The 19,616-nt window shown below is 44.7% G+C and overlaps 1 protein-coding gene across 4 annotated transcripts in view; it reads right to left on the minus strand.

The window, feature by feature from the left end:
- Nucleotides 1–19,616, minus strand: part of CACNA2D3 (calcium voltage-gated channel auxiliary subunit alpha2delta 3) — a 962,218-nt gene that overhangs the window by 569,901 nt on the left and 372,701 nt on the right. For all 4 annotated transcript variants that reach the window (XR_004029736.1, XR_004029737.1, XM_030811589.1 and 1 more), the window contains exon 5: nucleotides 17,120–17,282. Coding sequence is in view for 2 of the 4 variants with exons in the window: in XM_030811589.1 (XP_030667449.1) it covers nucleotides 17,120–17,282 (163 nt within the window). In the remaining 2 variants the exon portion in view is untranslated. The remainder of the gene's footprint in view (nucleotides 1–17,119; nucleotides 17,283–19,616) is intronic.

A 19,616-nucleotide genomic window follows, 5' to 3' on the forward strand; every position in this document is an offset into this window, starting at 1 on the left:
ATTAAAGATGAACAAACGATCTAAAGAGACATTTCTCCAAAGAACATATTCCAATGGCCAATAAGCACATAAAAAGAAGCCTTGAAATCATTAGTCATCACAGAAATACAAATCAAAACCACTTCTCACCCTTCTGACAAAAAGTCAGATAAGAAATCAGAACCTACATACATTACTGGTGAGAGTCAAAAATGATGCAGCCACTTTGATAGTTTTTCCAACAGTAAAACACAGAGTTACAATTTGATCCAGCAATTCCATTTCTAGGTATATACCCAAGAGAAGTGAAAACATGTATCCACAGAAAAATGTGTGTTCTTAGCAGCATTATTCATAATAGGCAAAAAGTTAGAAGCAACCCAAGTGTCCATCAACAGATGAATGGATAAACAAAATGTAGTATTTATGTACAGTGGAATATTATTCTGCCATAAAAAGAAATGAATACTGATATATGATACAAATGGAAAAATCTTGAAAGCACTGTGCTAAGTGAAATAAGCCAGTCACAAAAGCTCACATATAATATGATTACATTTATCTAAAATATCCAGAAAAGGTAAATCTACAGGGACAGAAAGATCAGTCGCTGCTTAGGGGTGGGATGAATGTTGGGACAAGGGAATGATAGCCAAAGAGTACAGGGTTTCTTTGTGCGGTGATGAAAATGCTCTAAAATGTAATGGTGATTGACGGCTGCAGATATCTGTGAATACACTGAAACTACTGAATTGTACACTTTAAACAGGCAAATTGTATGTTATGTGAATTGTATCTCAATAAAGGGGTTAGGAAAAATTATAGCAGCTCTCTGAGTGATCTTGATCAGTAAGTGACTGAGATGAGAGCCTCTGCTCCAACCTCTGGTGTCCAGAGGCTCCCCAGGTTGTCTCTCTACAGCACAAAAGGTTACTGCTTCCTGATGCTGTCCATGGACTGAGTCAGTTCTAGGTTTTGAGAACTGCTCTTTTGTTTAGGACAAATACATTGAGCATCATCCAGAAAATTAGCTGCGTGATGACCCAGCTTCATCTGCTTTTCAGATTAAACACTAAAGCCAGCCTCCCATTGCTGGGCCAAGACACTCTTCCCTTGGCTCTCAGGAAGGGAGATGGTGCCGGTCCAGTACTTCTGACAGAGTTGCCTCATCTTGGTTCCCCAGAGTGTTATAATGTGAGAAAGGCCAGGAAGAACTGCACTAGCGCACTCACTAAATATCAGCCTTTGCACATGTAATGAACTTCAGTCCGAAGTATCTATGCAGAAGGATACTGGAACCACTAGGAAGTTAACTTGCACTTTTGTAAGACAAGCTTTGCCTCCACTGGCCACTTTAGTTTCCACAATATTGCAATCTGCCATCTTAAGAGGTTTTATTCTTAATGCAGACACAGCTTGATATAATAGGTGTGTTCAAACTCTTTGCTTCACTTCTTGGCTGGCACTGCTCTGGCCCCAGCGGCCTTAACGTAGCCATTCAGGGCCAGCATAATGTTGCACTTTTCAACCAACCAAGTTAATACTCACTGCCCGTTTAAAATCAGATCTTGGTCTCCATCCTTTGTCAACAGGACATCTGACTTAGATTTCTGTCAGCTGAGCTAATATAAACCAAATCCCTTCAAACACAGAGTATGAAACAATTCCTGCTAAGTTGGCCATCCATTATACAGAAATATATGCCACAGCCCTGGAAATGGGAGATAAGGCTCTTTCTGGCACAAGCTGAAAGTATATTACATATCTCCTACGACTAAGCTATTTATTAGGGAAAGGCACTGCTTAGAATAGGAAAAGATATTATCATTGCCGCTGTGTTGCCTGAAAAGGAGGCAAGGCTCAGAAAATACTCCCTACTGCACTGCTGAACGGTCTGACTTCTTCATCTCCAGTTCACTCTGGGGTGGGGCTGTTAGTCTACAGATTTTGATTATAGGAAAAGAGCCATCCCTGCCTCTCAAACGCTGGTGTCACCCAGAGGACTGTGAGATGGTGGAGGGTGAATGGGATTAGTGTCATCCAGATTGCATTTGGGCTGGAAGGCAGTTCGGGCCTACTCATATCTCTGTGAACCCTGCTTTCTTACAGCCCCTGCCTTGCTAAGAAGTCATTGCTGTTAACACCAGGACACTGACCTCTCATCTTAGAAACTGGTCCCTGGGGAGCCTCTTTCTCAGTGATGACTCCACGAGTGTGAAATGGCTGGCCTTCACAACACGTGGCAGATTTCACAGGTGTAGGCATTTCATGTCTCCCCAAAGGGCACCCATCTGTCAACTGAGGACAGTTGGCACCTAGAGGCCCCTCCCTGCAGGCAGACATGCACAGAGCATGTTCGCCACCACGCCTTCCGTGTGCAGGTGGCATGACAGTTGGCACCTAGAGGCCCCTCCCTGCAGGCAGACATGCACAGAGCATGTTCGTCACCACGCCTTCCATGTGCAGGTGGCACTCGGGCCCCCACACCCTGTAAGGTTCTTAGGTTTCCACCCTCATCCCCCGAGTCCCTTTTTTCCCCTCAATTTCTCAAGGGACATATACTTGTTAATTCCTCACATTAGCTACTAAATGTCATTTTTAAATATTCTACAGAATCCGTATTTACAGGCTGAAGATGGTTTTTCCTATGTAAGTAAAAAAATAACCACCAAACCCCAAGTCTTCTTCCCTGTTTTATTAACTCAAGTGACACCTGGGAGGGGAAAAAATGGTTGAAAAATGTCAAAAGATATTTCATATCTTGACAGTTGAAACAACTTCTGGTAGTATCTCCTTCATCGAACTCCTCAGAATGAGCTACAGAGGAAAAGAAACCCAAAACTCTAGAATAAAATGTGTCAGGATAAGCAGAGAGCATTTCTGGAATCAGGTTATCAAGAATATCAGGCACAAAAACAGTGAGTCGGGTGGCTGAGGCCAAGAGGAGCCTACAGCTGCTCCCAGATGACTGGCCCAGGTCACACAGGTGCCGAGTGCATGAAGAAGACTCCAGGACTCTGTGTGACCCCATGTCGGTGCTTCTCAGAAGGGCACTTCTCAGACACTGGGGGGAACCCCAGGTGCTTGCCCTTGCTCTCCCTCTCTCTCTCTCTCTCCCCCTTCCTCATCCCTCACTTCCCCCACCCTCTCTCTACCATTCCTTGCCATTCTTTCTCTCAGGTAGCTTCTCCCCATCATGCTGTAGGGGTCTCAGGCCTTACAGAACTCTCACAGGAGTTGGCTAACTTGTCCAGTCTGACAGCTAGCAAAGGGAGGAGCGGGGATGGGACCCCAACCATCACTCGTAACCATGCTGACACACAGTGTTAATCTTGGCTCTGCATTTAGCAGGGGAAAATTCCATCCCCAACCCCGGCCCTGTTTTAACGTAAAGAAGCCTCTGCAGATGTGGTCAGTCCCTGAAAATATTCCATTCACAATATGTGTGGGAGCCCACTGTGCTTTGTCGGAAAGACACCAGGAAAGCCCAGCCCCAGAATGACTCCCCCAAGCACCAGGGGTTCTGAGGGCTGCAAAGCTGAGGTAGATGGCTGATCTCTTGTGCTAGGATGCCCAGGGCAACTTTAGGCTCATCCCTCAGCCCAGTGGGGTCCTGGTCCACTGGCTATGAGACAGCCCTGGAAGCCCTGTCAGCCAACTTCCAAGGGCATGCAGACCAAGGAGGGAGGCAGGGTTGGAGCAACAGGAAGGTGAGCCCAAGGCAAGGCAGCCAAGGGGGCATCAGGGGACATGAGCTGAGGCCTGGATGCCCTGTGAGGCTCAGGAGTCCCCTCAGAGAAGAGGCAGAACCTCTGTTGGGCATGAAGAGAAGACGCACATTTACCTACGGCTGAGGTCACTGTCAGTAAACCACGTTGTACTGTAGTTGAAGGAACGCAACAGCTCTATACCTGGGTGATACTCAGTGTTTACAGCCTGTGCAGCAGGTGGGCACAGCCTATGGTCTGCTATGCTGACTCCTCAGTTGTGCGGAGGGGCTGGGATGGACAAGAGGCGCTGGAGCGAGGGTCTTGGAGCTATGTCATTTACCAATCACAAACATTGTTTCAATATCTGAACCACTAGCATACCCACACCAATGCTTCCCTGGCTGAGGTCAGCCTGTGCTGCAGGAACTGTCATTAAGAACTAGCCATGGCTACACTCTAATCTGGCTTTGACCAGGCGGATCCAAGAAAACCTTTCCTCTTCATAATGAGGAGCAGCCTGGGGGTTGGGCTTCTCCCAAGCCACTGCTCGAGGGGAGTCTCTTCTTGCCCACTTAAGCAAGGCACCTAGGACAACAGGCAGACCTGGATCCAAATTCACACTTGGAGAAGTAACTAACTTTCTTGAGCCTGAGTCTTCTCATCTTTAAGGTGGTTTGTGGAAAAGCAAATCACCACCACCCAATTCCGTGTGATCCTTAGAAGGGACTACTGTAAAGTGGTTTGTGAAAAAGCAAATCACCACCACCCAACTCTGCCTTTTTTGGGGCTCCCACTCCTGCAGGGGGAACCTTCCACTATCTCACTAGTGCTGCTCTATCACAGGTACCCCAACTGGTCCTGAGCCTGGAGCCCCAACAGACAGACCTTCATCACCTCTTCATCTGGATTTTGGGGGCACTTTGTCTTGCTAATTCCCCTCCTCCCACTCTGCCTTTGATAGCAGTGAGTAGAGAACATGAAAATCTACCCCAGAAAAGTCTCTGAAAGTCAGTTCTGATCCAATTTCCCCACATCCAGCCTGGGACTTGAATAAAGTAGACACGGGTGAAGATGTGGCCACGTGGGCTCAACCGCTGGGGCTCTGCTTCAAAGCACTGGTGGGCAACCAGACTTGGAACCCAGAGACTTTTAACTCCAGTCTGAGAGTTATGCACCCTCAATCTCTCTAGGCCATTTTATTGATCTCTAAGATGTGGATTAGTCCACCTGCCAGATGATAAAGTAACGGTGTGTTGCATCTCTATGCCTATGGAGACATGCAAATATCTATATGTGTGGGCATGAAACAGCACAGCAGCAGTTGTTGAAGTAGAAACCACTCAAGAATTGTTCCACCACAGTGAAGTGAGGGTGGAAAAAAGAAAAACATCAGAAATGTACAGAAATACCTCTGTCACTTAAGAATGAAGGGAGAGTTCAGACGGTGGCACTTTGGAGATGATGAAATGGCACTGCCACACGGGGCAGCCTGTGATGTCTTCAGAAATAAGAAAGGTCATCAAGTCATTTGTACTAAAAACCCACCTATCTGAGGTGTGAACTTTGAAATGTCGTCTTAAGGAACTGGTGGCCCTGGGCAGAGAACATCCCTGAGAGAGGGCATCTTATCCCCAAAGCCCACCTGTGCTGTTGTCAGGCATTCATCAGGTAGTGAAGATGGCCTACAAGGAACCCCTGGCCCAAACCCCCAATGACACATGTCCCTGATGCAGGTCAGGCTTCAGGATGTGGCCTTTGACAATGGGACTAAGCAGAGGAGACTGGCTGCTGCACTCTTGGCCACTTAGCCCTGGGCCTCCCGTCTCGAGGGTCCACTGAGGCCCAGGAACAGGGGCTTCACAAAGTCGTCTTGAAAGTTCTCTGTCAGTGAGAGAACAAATGGGACTGCACAGTCACTTCTTGAGACAAGAAAACCTCACTTCTAATCACAGTTTCCAGTGTGACCCTTGGAAGCATTGACATATTTTTTTCCCAAGTGCAGAATGTTCTTTGTATTTGAGGCAGGGCATTCCCATGTCTGTGACACCCGTCGGCAGATGATTAGAGTATCATAGAATCATTTTAGAGGGAAACCATTTCTCTTTTCCCAGGCCAACATCATTCATCTTAAAATAACTACTGCCACCATAAGGACACAGTATGATACTTAACACAATCTCCTGCAAAGGTAGCATCTGCACTGACTGCCAGAAACAACTTACTTGGGCGTTCTCCTACCTCTAACAAAACTACTGTTGGCCATTTTCACCACAAAGCAGAGAAAGCTAGCACCTGGGAAGCCATTAACAATTTACATGCAGGCGTATTTCCTTTTATCAGATAGCTGTGTCCTCTGAACAATTAACTTGTAGATGGGTAGATTTGTAACTCAACTTCTTTAGTTCTTTCATTTTTAATTACTAAAAAAGCAGCACATGTTCCTCATAAAATATTCAAACTGAACAGAAGGGTAGAAAGTGGAAAGTCAGCGCTATTAATTTCCTGAACATCTCTCCAGAAATCTGCATATACAACCACTTATATCCTCTCTGTTTCTCTCTCTCTCTCTCTCTCTCACACACACACACACACACACACACACACACACACACACGGATTTTACTATGCATTTTCTTCTTCATCTTTTCTTGTGCATCTTTGTCACTTGCTGGGCACCTTTGGGACCTTTCTCTTGAGCACAGGGTGTTCCAGCTCAGCAGAATCTCTTGGTCCCAGGAAACACCCATACCTTCTGAGACGTTCCATGATAAAAGGATGCCATAATCAAGTAAGTTAGGGAAAAGCTGATCAATCAAATTGAACCGCTTTCTTTTCCTACAGTAGAAATTCATATTCCTTGAACATCTCAGGTAGATGGTGGAATGGCACAAGTGGTAGATTCTCCAAGGCATCACCCTCCCTTATTTCAACCCGAAACATTCTGTGAAGGACTACTTACCAATAGCTTGTGTGGTGTGTTCTCTCCCATTGCAATATTCTCCACCTCCCACCCCACCCCAGCCCCTGGCTAAATTATTTCTTACCCATCCTTCAGATGGCAGCGGAGCTAAGTGTCCTCTGCCCATGGCCACCCCTACCTTCCCAGTTCAGCCCAGGCTGAGCTGCTGTGGGATACACTCTTACTGTACCACAACCTTTTCCTCCACAGCATTTCCTCCGGGTGCATCATATGCCCAGCTGTGTGCTGACTTCCCGCCTGCCTTCCCACTGACCTGAAAGCTCCAAGAGAGCATGGGCAGAGTCTGCACATCTCTCACCACATCTCCTCACACCCATGCAGCGTCTGGCATGCTAGAGGTGCTCCACGAACATTTATTAAATCAACAGATGGTGGCAGTGTCCCACAGAACCCAGCTCTGCAAATGCCATTCCAGTTGCTACAGTGGACGAATTCACTTGTCCTAAACACACTGCAGTGAACTTTCTGGCAAGGAGAAGAGCCTTTTTGCATTCTGAATCATCATCACCTCCTTACTCACTTCTCTTAGACATATTTTGGTATGGCAAGTTTGCAGGATTAAATGTGCAACTGTCTCATTCCCAACAGAAATATCCCCTATGTGTGAGCAGTTGGTACCCGTTGGCATTCTGATGCAGAATTTACCTCCCATTTTTAAAACGACTCTTTGCTGCAACATTATTTTCATAAAGGGAAGAAATTGGAAGTGTTTATGTAAAATAAGACTGGTTTTCATTTATGATGGATTTTCATATGCTGAGATGAAAATAGCACAATTTGACAAAAACAGGGCCTTCCATTTGCCGCACATATAAAGTGTGCATATAAGCAGGCATGATGGCCGGGTGCAGTGGCTGATGCCTGTAATCCCAGCACTTTGGGAGGTCAAGGCGGGTGGATCACTTGAGGTCAGGAGTTCGAGACCAGCCTGGCCAACATGGTGTCTCTACTAAAAATACAAAAGTTATCTGGGCATGGTGGTGCACACCTGTAAATTCAGCTACTTGGGAGGCTGAGGCAGTAGAATCACTTGAACCCGGGAGGCAGAGGTTGCAATGAGCTGAGATCGCACCACTGCACTCCAGCCTGGGTGACAGAGCAAGACTCCATCTCAAAACAAACAAACAAACAAAAAACAAACAAAAAAACCCAGGCATGACATAGCTAGCTGAAAACTCAGCCATCAGGGTGGTGGAGATGCACAGCATAGGGAGGCAGTGTAGAACCCAGGTGGTTCTAAAGGCAAAGCATTGGGCTTGCATGCTGATTGCCCACTTTGCTAGCCAAGTGATTCTGAACAAGTCTCTAAGCCTCAGTTTTCTCACCTCTAAAGTGGGAATTAATAACGGTTCCTGCTTCAGTGAGTTGGGGTAGGATTGCATTGTATGAGATCATATTGTGCCTGGAACACAGTAAGCACCATAAAAATGTTACCTGAAGGAAAGGAAACTGATGGAGGAATCAGTTGACTAACGCACAGGTGAGTGTCTCTAAGGTCAATGAGTAGATAGTGTGTTCTGGACAGAAGTTTCCATCAGCTTGGATTTGGGAAGAGTACAAGAGTGTAAAAAATGAAAAGATTTTCTTTATGTCCCTGGAAGCTATTGCTTCCAAAGAGCTGAGGGCCCCCAGGTCCTTCTAAGAGTTCCCAGCAAAAGGAAAGCAGAGCATTACTAGAAGCCTGATATGGTTTGGCTGTGTCCCCACCCAACTCTCATCTTGAAATCCCATGTACTGTGGGAGGGACCTGGAGGGAGGTAATTGAATCATGGGGCAGGTTTTTCCCATGCTGTTCTCGTGATAGTGAGTAACTCTCACAAGATCTGATGGTTTTATAAGGAGGAGTTTCCCAGCACAAGCTCTCTCTTTGCCTGCTGCCATCCATGTAAGATGTGACTTGCTCCTCCTTGCCTTCCACCATGATTGTGAGGCCTCCCCAGCCATGTGGAACTGTAAGTCCATGAAACCTCTTTTTCTTCCCAGTCTCAGGTATGTCTTTATCAGCAGTGTGAAAACGGACTAATACAAAGCCTTACAGCCTTTCACTGACATACACACCAAGAACATACTTGACTGCCACCACAGGCTGCAATACTTGCTGCTGCAATTTTCACGGTGCTGAAGGTGGCTCCACCCTTCTCCTTCCCAGGCAAAACAAAGAAAGCAAGTGCTTGATTGTGAAGTTATCACAGAAGTGACCTTGACACCTCTCTAAGCCATTTTTTAAAAATAAATCACCTACAAACTCCAGCTCCCTACTATTACTGTAACCTTTCGCAAATGTCGTGGCACCAGGGTGAAATAAAACACTATTAGTAAACATCCCTGCTCTCCCATTGTCCTTTACTGCTCCTGGCACCACCTTTCAGAATTTCTCTAGCCTAGGTGCAGCTCCTATCCAACTGCAAGACTCCATCTGGATTCCCATTCCTTTGAAAAAAAAGAGATTAAAAATACAAACAAATTAGATCCTGAAAGTAATTACTTCATTAGGTATACATCTAAAATTACTGTCTTCAGAAACAAACAAGAACCAAAATTTAAATACAATAAGAGTTGACAGAACCAACAAGCAGATAAAACAACAACCATTTGTGATGGCCTGTAATCAGTTCAATTCAACAACATCCTTAGAAGCGCATTTCTATTCCAGGTCCTCTGCTATGGTCCCTAGGGAATGAAAAAAACACAGCCCCTGCCTCCAAGTTCAAGGGAGGAGAGTGCAGTGAAAAAGAAACTGCTGAAAAATGTGATGAATAATCTAACAGAAGGAGAGACAAAACCCCCACAGGGGGGCATAAATGAGGGGGCAGAGGATGGTTCTGGAGAGGAGGCCTAGGGCCAGAGGGAAATACAGAGCAGCTGTGGAGCCGGGCTCTCAGGAAAGGACAGGTCTTTCCAGAATGGAGAAAGGACAGTACCCTCGGCAGGAGGTCAGAGCCTAAGCAAAGGTCTTCAGAGAGTCTGGAGTCCTGGGGTCTAGCATGACCAGGAAGAGGCGGAATGGGGTAGCCAGGAAAAGAGAGCAGTAAACCAGAGCTGGTTTGTGAGCGTGTTTGCACTTCATTCTACAAACAGGGCTGAACGGAAGGAAGGGGTCTGGGCTTGGGAAAGAGCATCCCCTGCATGTTTTTGTCAGGACAGTGATGGTAACCCATCTGGTTTGCTGGGAGCTGAGTCAGTGTGAGGAATCAATCTGTATCAAATTCCTCCGTGTGGCAGGTGTTCTGCTGGATGCTGCACCTTCACTTTCTTTAATGCTCAAAATGACAATTTACGTCTTACAGATGAAGAAACAGAGGCCCCAAGAGTGAAATGCCCTTTCTAGTCCACCATGCTGATACTCATAGCATTGGATGCAAGTCCAGGCCTGTCACTCTCCAAAGACTCCTTGATAGCTCTGGGAAGAGCTCCATGGTAGACAAGAACAGAGATGATGGGGATGGCAAAGGACAGTGACCCAGGTGAAAAGGGAACCAGAGGACAGTGTTTCAGAGAGCCTTAGGCAGGAAGCATCAACTCTTTTCTCACTTGGATTTTGGGAAAGAACCACCTGCACCTAAAGTGATGCCTTTGAGTTTTCCCCCAGGTAACCTCCCTGGACCTGACTCTAGAACAGAGGCTGTGGAAGAACTGCCTTGGAGAATGGTGGTCCCCACTGCTTCTATAACATATGGGGTCATTGCCAGTGAGATAAGGCACTGAAAGTCCTCACTACGGAGCATGGCTGTTGGTAAGTAATCCACTCATCCATCCATCCATCCATCCATCCATCCATCCACTCACCCACCCACCCTTCATCCAACCATTCATCCATCCATCCATCCATCCATCCATCTCCTCACCTACCCATCCATCCATCCATCTACTCACTCACCCACCCTTCATCCATTCATCCATCCATCCATCCCCCCACCTACCCATCCATCCATCTACCTATGCATGTATCCATCCATCTATTCATCCATCCATCCATTTATCCATCCATCCACCTACTCATTCATGAAATGCAACTTCCAGGCTAAACATAAGCCTAAGCATAGGACTGAGGAGCCACAAAGGGCCAAATAACACCCTCCTTCTACTAATACAACCTCTGAGAAAATACAGACACAAACCTATGCATACACAAATATACATCTCTGCAGACTTATGTTTATGTGCATCTGTGTCACATACACATGCAGAAGTATGGAGGCATTGCAAATAGACTTGAACTCAGCCACTCAACTTGTGAATTTTAAGTCAGGGATAGTTATTTTGCCATATAAAATATAATTTCCAAACTAGAAGAGAAAAACTATGAGTAATTTGGGATGACAGCTGTGGAGTTACTTCAGTGGCACTATCTTGTATGTTTCTTACCAAATGCCTTAGTCCTATTACGCTCACATTGCTGGAATAGGGGTTCCTGGAATCCAAACTACATCTTGGGAAAGTTTCCTGAGCCTTGCTGAGGACTGTAGGTACCAACAGACCATGAGGGAGGAGGTTCTTGAGTGTTATTTCTCTAGGTCCAGAGCAATGTGCTCTGGCGTAATTCCTCTGATCTTGACTCCCAATACCAAGTTATGGCCATATCATCATCATATTCCACTAGGACTGGGAGACAACAAGGAAGCAAGATTGGAGCCTAATCCAAATGCTTCAGTTCAGAATCCCGAGAAGAAAATCCATTTCAAGTTGGAATTTGTTTCTGACATCCTGGGGTCAGTCACTCTTGTTCACTTATGTGCCTGTGCTCTCTCTCTCCCTCTCTCTCAAACACACACACACACACACACACACACACACACACACACGTGTGAAGGGAAAAGAAACAAAGGGAAAGAAAAAAATTTTAAACAGCTTTTTATAAGGTTTGTGAGCCTTCGTGCACATCAACTAGCTCTCGGAAAACAACATTTTAATGATTTCCGTGTAAACGAATCAGAAACATATGGATTAAATTTTCCTTGAAATATACACACGTAATTAAGGGGAAAAGTGCTTGGCAAAATGCATTTTGTGTTTTATCAAGCTCAACATTTGAAAAATAGGTTGAGACATCTGACAAATCCAAATTCAGCAACCCTGCCCATCCCTCCAGCAGCCTGCATACTCTGCTCCTAAGCAGGGGACCCAATGCCATCTCATCAGACTTCTGCCCTTTTCTTGGGCTTTTTAGAAGAACTTATTGGATTGTAACAGACAGATTGATTTCTCATGCTCTGCAGTGGTGGTTACAGGTCTTCCCATTCCTGGAGCTCTTTTCATTTTCAGGGGCTGGACCCTGAGCACAGTGTAGCTTTGCAGCCCAGTTTTCCCAGCCTGACTGGGTGCCCTGCTGGGGAAGTCTAGAGGATGAAGGAGTGGTCTAGCCTGTGTCCTGCAATTCACACCTCCCCTTCACCTCTGCCAGTTCAGCCTACCTCTCCCAGATGTCCTCCGTTACTGGGGGAATAAGAGGAATTGAGATTGGGTTACTTCCTATGTCTTTTCTTCCTCTGTGCAAGAACAAAGTGAAAAGAGTGTTTTGATTGTAATCTATATTCATTCCCTTACCTTGCAACAAGTATTTATTGAGCATCTACCATGTGCTGGGTATCATGCTGGGGTTCCCGCCTTCATGGGGCTGATATGCTTACTGGAGCTTGCTCTCTAGGGCCCCAGGTCCAAGGGCTCTCACCTTAGCCATCCAGTCTTGGCCCATGTGCCATTATTCTCTGGATTTTCTCCAAACCAGGCCCTGAACGCCTCCTCCCTCTCCCTCTTCTTCAGTGTGAGTAGGAACCAGTATTCTTCAGTGGCCCTCTTCCTGGCAAAGCTGTAAGCCATATTTCACCTGTCACCATCCTGTTCATGACCTCCTGATGGCTCCCACAGCCTCTCACCACCTGGCCAGCCCTTCTAGGCTCCATAACTGCCTTTCTGACTTCCACAAAGGAGCAGTTATTCCCACTGCGGCTGCCACTTCAGCTGGGATCTGCCCAACTTGCCCCACTCCACAGTCCCCTCGGACAACAAGCTCCCTCAGTCTTGGACTTACAGTACCTACTCACCTGCTAAAGGCCCCCCTTTTAATGCCATCACCTGGGTGATTAGGTTTCAACATACAAATTTTGGAAGGACACAAACATTCAGACCACAGCACTTGAGTCCTGGGTGGACATCATGTGCCATCCACCCCTCTAAGTGTTTAATCCTCAGCACAACCCCCGAGGCAACTCACTATGATTGTCGTCTCCAGCTTAGGGATGAGGAAAGTGAGGCACAGGTATTGTGTGCAGTCACAGATGTGACAGTGGGGCAACCCTGGGGGCAGTGGGTCCTTGTCAGGTTGGATCTGGGTGTGACTCTGGCCCCAGCCTCCCTCCATTCCCAGACACTTCCAGGCCTTATTCTTTAGCTTTCCTGAAGAGTCTGTGGGTCACCCAGTCTCCTTTCAAAAAGTTTCTTTGCTATCAGCCAGGTTCTGTTTCCGTTGCTTATAAGAACCATGAAAACACCACAGCCCTGGATGACGTCTCATAGCCCAGGAGGCACAGGCATCAGTGGCCTCCACGCCAACCAACATCTGGGAAAAACTCATCTGTAAAGAGCATGGGCAGGGTTAAAGGGGGCACAAGGCTACATCTGCAGGGTCCTCTGCCCTCAGAGAACCTAAAGTAGAGAAGGAAAGACTGCATGCTCTGCATTCACAGAACAGAGCAATGCTAGAGCAGAGGAATAAACAAAAGTCACTTCCATCACACAAGACAAAAGGAATCAAGGAGGTTATATTTGAGCTGGTTTCTAAGAATGGGCATTAGGACAAGCAGGAAAGGATGGACAGGGATAATAGGAATAAAAACAGTGAAATAAACTACAATGGAAGAAAGAGGAAGGTGTGTTCAGTGAACAAAAGCGGGGTCTCACCTGGGTGGACAGAGATGGAAAATGGAAATGAAGGAATAGGTTGAGAGCACAGCATTTTCTTTCACACACATTCACATATTTACAAACACACATGCACAGACCTGCCCATAGAGAAAAACACATACATATAAGGTGTATGTGTATATGTACCTGTATGTGTGTATGTGTGTGTGTGTGTGTGTATATATATATATATATGTATATATATAATGTGTATATAAACTTTATAGCACTTCAGTCGAGAAAGTCCTTAAAAGAGTTCAGCTTTATCTGAATTCTTTGCCAGATCATCAGCAGTTCTCGCAAAAGCATCCTGCCTCTTGCTTTACTCAGAGGATATGGAGTCATTTACGGCTCTAAAGGTATCAGCCATTCATCTTCAAAGTCTCCGAAATAGTAAGACTCACAGGCTGGGGATGCCAGAGCAGCCACTCAGCAAACATCTGCTGAAGGAGTTTCATGAAAAAAGCTGCTGCATCAGGCACCCTGAGGGCCCTGAGATGCATTTCTAAGGACTCTATGAATATGCCTCTTTGAGTTCCCATGGGCACAGCTTGCCCACATCACCAACTTTGAAGCTGCAGTCTTTTTCAGTGCTCAAGAGAAAGGCACCTCAACCAGAGAGGAAAGCACGAACCCGGCTGAGCAGCCTAGTTGCCAGGCCCACCCACGGAGGCAGAAAGCAGATTGTAGAAAGCAGGTAGAGTTTGCCAGCTAGTTTCATCTAGGACTAAAAATTATACCCCAGAACACAGATCACAGAAGCTCCTAGGCAAGTATCAAACCACTTTGGTATATGCCCACAGAAGTCCAAGCAGCTAGGAGAGAATGACCTTGTATTGGTTTTCTTTGTTGGAGGTAAGATTTCCAACCCAAAAACAGCACAGCCAGTGACCAATCTCCGAGCATTTGTTTTGAGTACGTCATCAATAACTAGATCTGAGCTGGAGGGCCTTCTTAACATAAAATATATTTCTGCAGTTTGAAAAGGAAAAAAAAAAAAAAAGGCTGTTAGGGGCTGGTTTGAATTAGGTAGAGTGGAGACAGGAATTTGCCTGAAGTCCCTGCCTCTCCTCTGCCCTTGGGCAGTGATTCACTGCCTGGCTGAGACAAGACAGAACACCTGGCTGACCCTGGTCCATGCCCCACAGCCTGGCTGGGTGACAATGGACTGGGCAGAGGTGATGGGCAGATCCCAGGAGGGCTGCTGAGGATGACTTTGAATATCATTATCTACCTCCCGTGGCTCAAGAAATCTGACGATCTCTGAAGATTCTGTCTAGGGATCATTACAAGCATGATTCCACAGCCTGGGTGATCAGTGGTGGTGTGGGTCCCTTACGTGTTACTACCATTAAAAGGCACAATTATGCCTTTAAAGCTAGAGGTGCAATTAAATCTCTATAATGGTGTTAATGGCTCAAGAAACCTTGAAGCAGCTGTCATATTTTAAAAGACCATTCTGAATTGTTTTATGTCTGAAATTGCTCTGTAAAATCATGTTAATGTTTCGTCTTCAGTTGGGAATATATTGAATGCCAAGAAGATGGCTTTCTTTTGGCCACATTGCACAAAAAGGGGCAGTTTCATTTAGGATTTCATCTGCTGACAGGATCATTCTAGAGAACTAAACTCCACTAAACGAAGCTGAGCTCAGCCCTCTATGTCTTGGTTCCATTTGTTTCTAAGGAAGAGTCCAAAGTAAAGAGTAGGGTAGAGGATATGGCCCAGTCCAGAGCCCTCTCGGATTTGTTTAGATTGACATCACTTTCTCTAAGAGGAAAAAAGAAAAAAAGATGAACTGTGGCCCTGCCCACGTGAAGAAGTAGACAGGTCCCATCCTTGGCACTCCCACTGTCCCCTGGCTGTCCACACTATGGCCAATATGTGATACATGGTGTTCTAATTATCTCATTATCTGTTCCCCAAATGAACTGTGAACCCCTTGAGGGAGGGGCTGCATCTGATTCACCTCAGAATCCCCAGTAACTATCAGAACAGTTAATGAATGGGGTACTGCCTCCACTGACTCTTAAGGATTGATAACAGGTAAACCAGGAAAAAGAGACATTAGGTATCCAACCACAAAGAACACGCATAAGAAAAATGTTTCAGAGACAGTTAGTTGGAATCTCTTTAATCACTGACCAAGCCCCTTAAATAGTGACTTAGAACATTTCAGAAGTGCAATTTGTATTCATGTTATTTTCCAATAAAAACAACGGCAGCTAAAATGCACTGCGCACTTTCTGTATGGTACTGATGTATTAAGGGCTACAGACACATCATTTCATATCCTCTCACTAACCCTCTGAGGGAGGCAGTATCATTATCCCTACTTCACAAATAGGGAAACTGAGCCTCAGAAAGGCAAAGTTGCTTGCTTAAGATCATACAGCCTACAAGAGGAAGAACAGGACTTAAACCCATAGCCCTTGCTCTTGACTACTGAGCTCTTGTATATGATTTGAAAACTGGATGCTGTGATAGAAACTGGCCCCTGATATCTTTGAAACCTTGATGGGAGACAATGTGGCACGCTGTTTACTTTGAAGATCCCATGACTTTCTGGCTTATTTTTCTAGGAGGATAGTTCTTTGTTTAGAAGTTTTTTAGGTATGACCACGTACAGCAAACTACTACTCAATAACAATAGGATAAAGATGCTGAAAACAACTTAAACTCTTTACAAACATCATTCCATTTAGCCCTCAAAACCACCCCCATGAGGTAGATATGATTATTATTCACATCATAAGATGAGAAAATTCAGACCTAAAAAGATGAGGTGATGTGCCCAAGGTCACAGCCAGAAAGAAGTAGAACACACTGTCTGACCAGAGTCCATGCAATGTCAGAGCCCAGTCCTTGGCCGCTATAATCCCAACTGGAATTGACAGATGGGAACTTTGGGAAAAATAAACTCCAGAGTTCATGTGAAGACTGGATTTGAGGCACACAAGCCTGGAAATAAGGAATTCTGTTAAGGTCCATGCTGCTTTATACTCTGAGAAAAGACCCCAGCTGTTTCCACTGCACCCCTAGGAGCTCTCCAGCCCTTAAATGCCATTCCACAAACGGGAAGAAGAAAACTAAGGTACCACATCAGGGGTCAGCAGACTACAGCCTGCAGGTTACAGCCAGCCATCTCTTTTTGTAGATAAATTTTGCTGGAACACAGCCATGCTGACTGATTTGCATTTGGCTGCTTTTGTGCCTGAACAGCAGAAGTGAGTAGTTGCAACAGAGACTCTATGGCTGGCAAAGCCTAAGATATTTACTATCTGGTCCCTTATAGAAACTGCCAACCCCTGTTCTACATGTTAGAGAGCCTGATGTAAACAAGCAGCCAGAGAAACAACAAGCCCAGAAGCTCCAGGCAGAACAGGTACATGCTTCACCTATCCAGTTGATACCTGACACACTCAGCTTATAACTGTGCTTTTCAAAAAAAAATGAAACAAAACAAAACTATATCCCAAACCAGCCAGCCCCTGCTTCTCAACCCCCTGACTCTTCACCTTCTAAAAGGAGCAGCAGCTGGGAGTCTTACCTTTGTTGTACATGTTCGTTGGTACTTGGACGTCACTTAAACTGATGTTCACAGGCAAATTATTAAAATGGTCATTTGGGGCTAAGATGAATTCCTTTCCCAGCTCCAAAAAATTCCCATCTTTGTCCCTTTCATTTATCAGCACAGCATTGAAGTATTCATACTGAAAGACAAAATCAAAAAACATTCCATGTGGCTTAGGGAAGAAGACTGTGAACTCACGTAGACCTGGGCACAGGCCACGTGCCATCCCTTACACTGTGGACCCTGACCTGCTCACATCATCTTTTTATGTCTTATATACTGTCCACGGCTGCTTTTGCATAGGTGAGATAGCATTATATAAATATTTGCCAATGTCACTAAACACTCCTAGAAAACATAAACGTTAAGGGGCAACACAGTACTTTCTTAAGTGCATATAGAGAAAACTGCCCTAGAAACATTTTAATTCTTTAAATTTTGAAGAGAGACCCTGACTTTATGCAGCCTACATTAAGTTGAAGGAGGCTGAAAATCAGCAAAAAATAACAGGTAAATATATGTCAGATCTTCATGCTTGCTATAGAGAAATAATACAGCAAGGTAAAGGGATTAGCAGCTTCAGAAGGACTGTGTGTTTATACATGGCATTTGAGAAAGTCTCATTGTGATGGCAACACTCAAATAGAGATTAAATGAGGGGAGAAATCCAACTGTGTGGGCATCAGGGAAACATCCGAGAAAGAACAGCAAGGGAAAAGCCCTCAGATGGGAGTGTGCTGGCATGATTTACAAACGGCTATATCATCATCATCTCGCATATATACAGAAGGCTTACTTTGTGTCAGAAATTACTCTAAGTGCTTTTCATGTGTTAACTCATTTGATTTTCCTAACAATGTTATGAGGTGGATTTTATGAGTATTTCTACTTCACAAATGAGGACACTTAGGAACAGAGAATTTATGCATCCTGCAAAAAATTACACAGCTGATAAGGAGAACCAGAATTCAAATACACGCAATCTATCTTGAGTCTGTGCTTAAATCTACTGCATGAGATGGCCAATGGCAGGTGTGGGTGGAATTAACAGAGCAGAACCTTAAAATAACTACGATTAATACGCTCTAGAGGCTAACAGAAAAACTGGACAACATGTAAGAACAGATGGGTAATACAAGCAGAGAGGTGGATATTCTATGAAAGAATCAATGTGAAATGCTAGAAATGAAAAACACTGTAACAGAAATGAAGAATACCTTTGCCAGTTCATTAGTAGACTGAACACAGCCAAGGAAATAATTGCAGAGGATGAAGATGTGTCAAAAGAAACTCCCCAAAAAGAAACGCAAAAAGAAGAGAAAATAAAAAGGGAACAGAATATCCAAGGATTGTGAGATAATCACAAAAGGTATAACATATGTGTAATGAGATACGAGACTGAGAAGAATGGAAACTGAAATATTTGAAATAATAATGGCTGAGTATTTTCCAAAATTAATGACAAAAATCAAGCTACAGATCAAGGAAGTTGACAGAACACTGAACACAATGAATATTACAAAGATTTACATCTACACATACCATATTCAAACTGTATAAAATCAAAGAAAAAGAGAAAATCTTGAAAGAAACCAGAAAGAGGATGGGAGAATCTTACCTGTAGGGGAACAGGGATAAGGATTACATCAGACTTCTCTTCAGAAGCCATGCAGGCAAGAAGAGAATGGAGTGAACCACTTAAAAAATGTTCAAAGAAAGAACCATCAACCTAGAATTCTGTATCCCATGAAATTACCCTTCACAAGTAAAGGAGAAATAAAGACCTTCTCAGGCAAACAAAAATGAAGGAATCTGTTGCAAGTATACTTGCCTTGCAAGAATTGTTAAACGTTCTTAAGAGAGAAGCAAAATGATATAGTTTAGAAATTCTCATCTGCATTAAGAAAGGAAGAGTGTTTGGCCAAGCACAGTGGCTCACACTTGTAATCCCAGAACCTTGGGAAACCAAGGCAGGAAGATTGCTTGAGCCCAGGAGTTCAAGACCAGCCTAGGCAACATGGTGAAACTCTGTCTCTAAAAAAAAAAAAAAAATTAGTCAGGCAAATTAGTCGGTTGAGGCAGCACCCGCCTGTAGTCCCAGCTACTTAGGAGGCTGAACCAGGCGGATCACCAGAGCCTGGGAGGTTGAGGCTGCAGTGGGTCATGACTGTGCCAATGCACTCTAGCCTGAGTGACAGAGTGAGACCCTGTCTAACCAAAAAAAAAAAAACAAAAAATAGTGTTAGAACAGGATTAAATGAAGGTAGATAAAATATTTTGTTATTTTTAACTAATCTAACATATAACAGCTTGTTCAAAATAATAATAAATAAATTACTGTCTATGGATAAGTGAAATGAATAATAGCAGTGTTATAAGAAACCGGAGGGAGGAATGTGGAATACTCTGTGCTATGATTTGAATGTGTTCCCTCCAAATTTCAGGCGTTCCAATGTGACAGTAATAAGTGGTA

This window comes from Nomascus leucogenys, chromosome 4, assembly GCF_006542625.1.
Source record: "Nomascus leucogenys isolate Asia chromosome 4, Asia_NLE_v1, whole genome shotgun sequence".
Classification (NCBI taxonomy): domain Eukaryota; kingdom Metazoa; phylum Chordata; class Mammalia; order Primates; family Hylobatidae; genus Nomascus; species Nomascus leucogenys.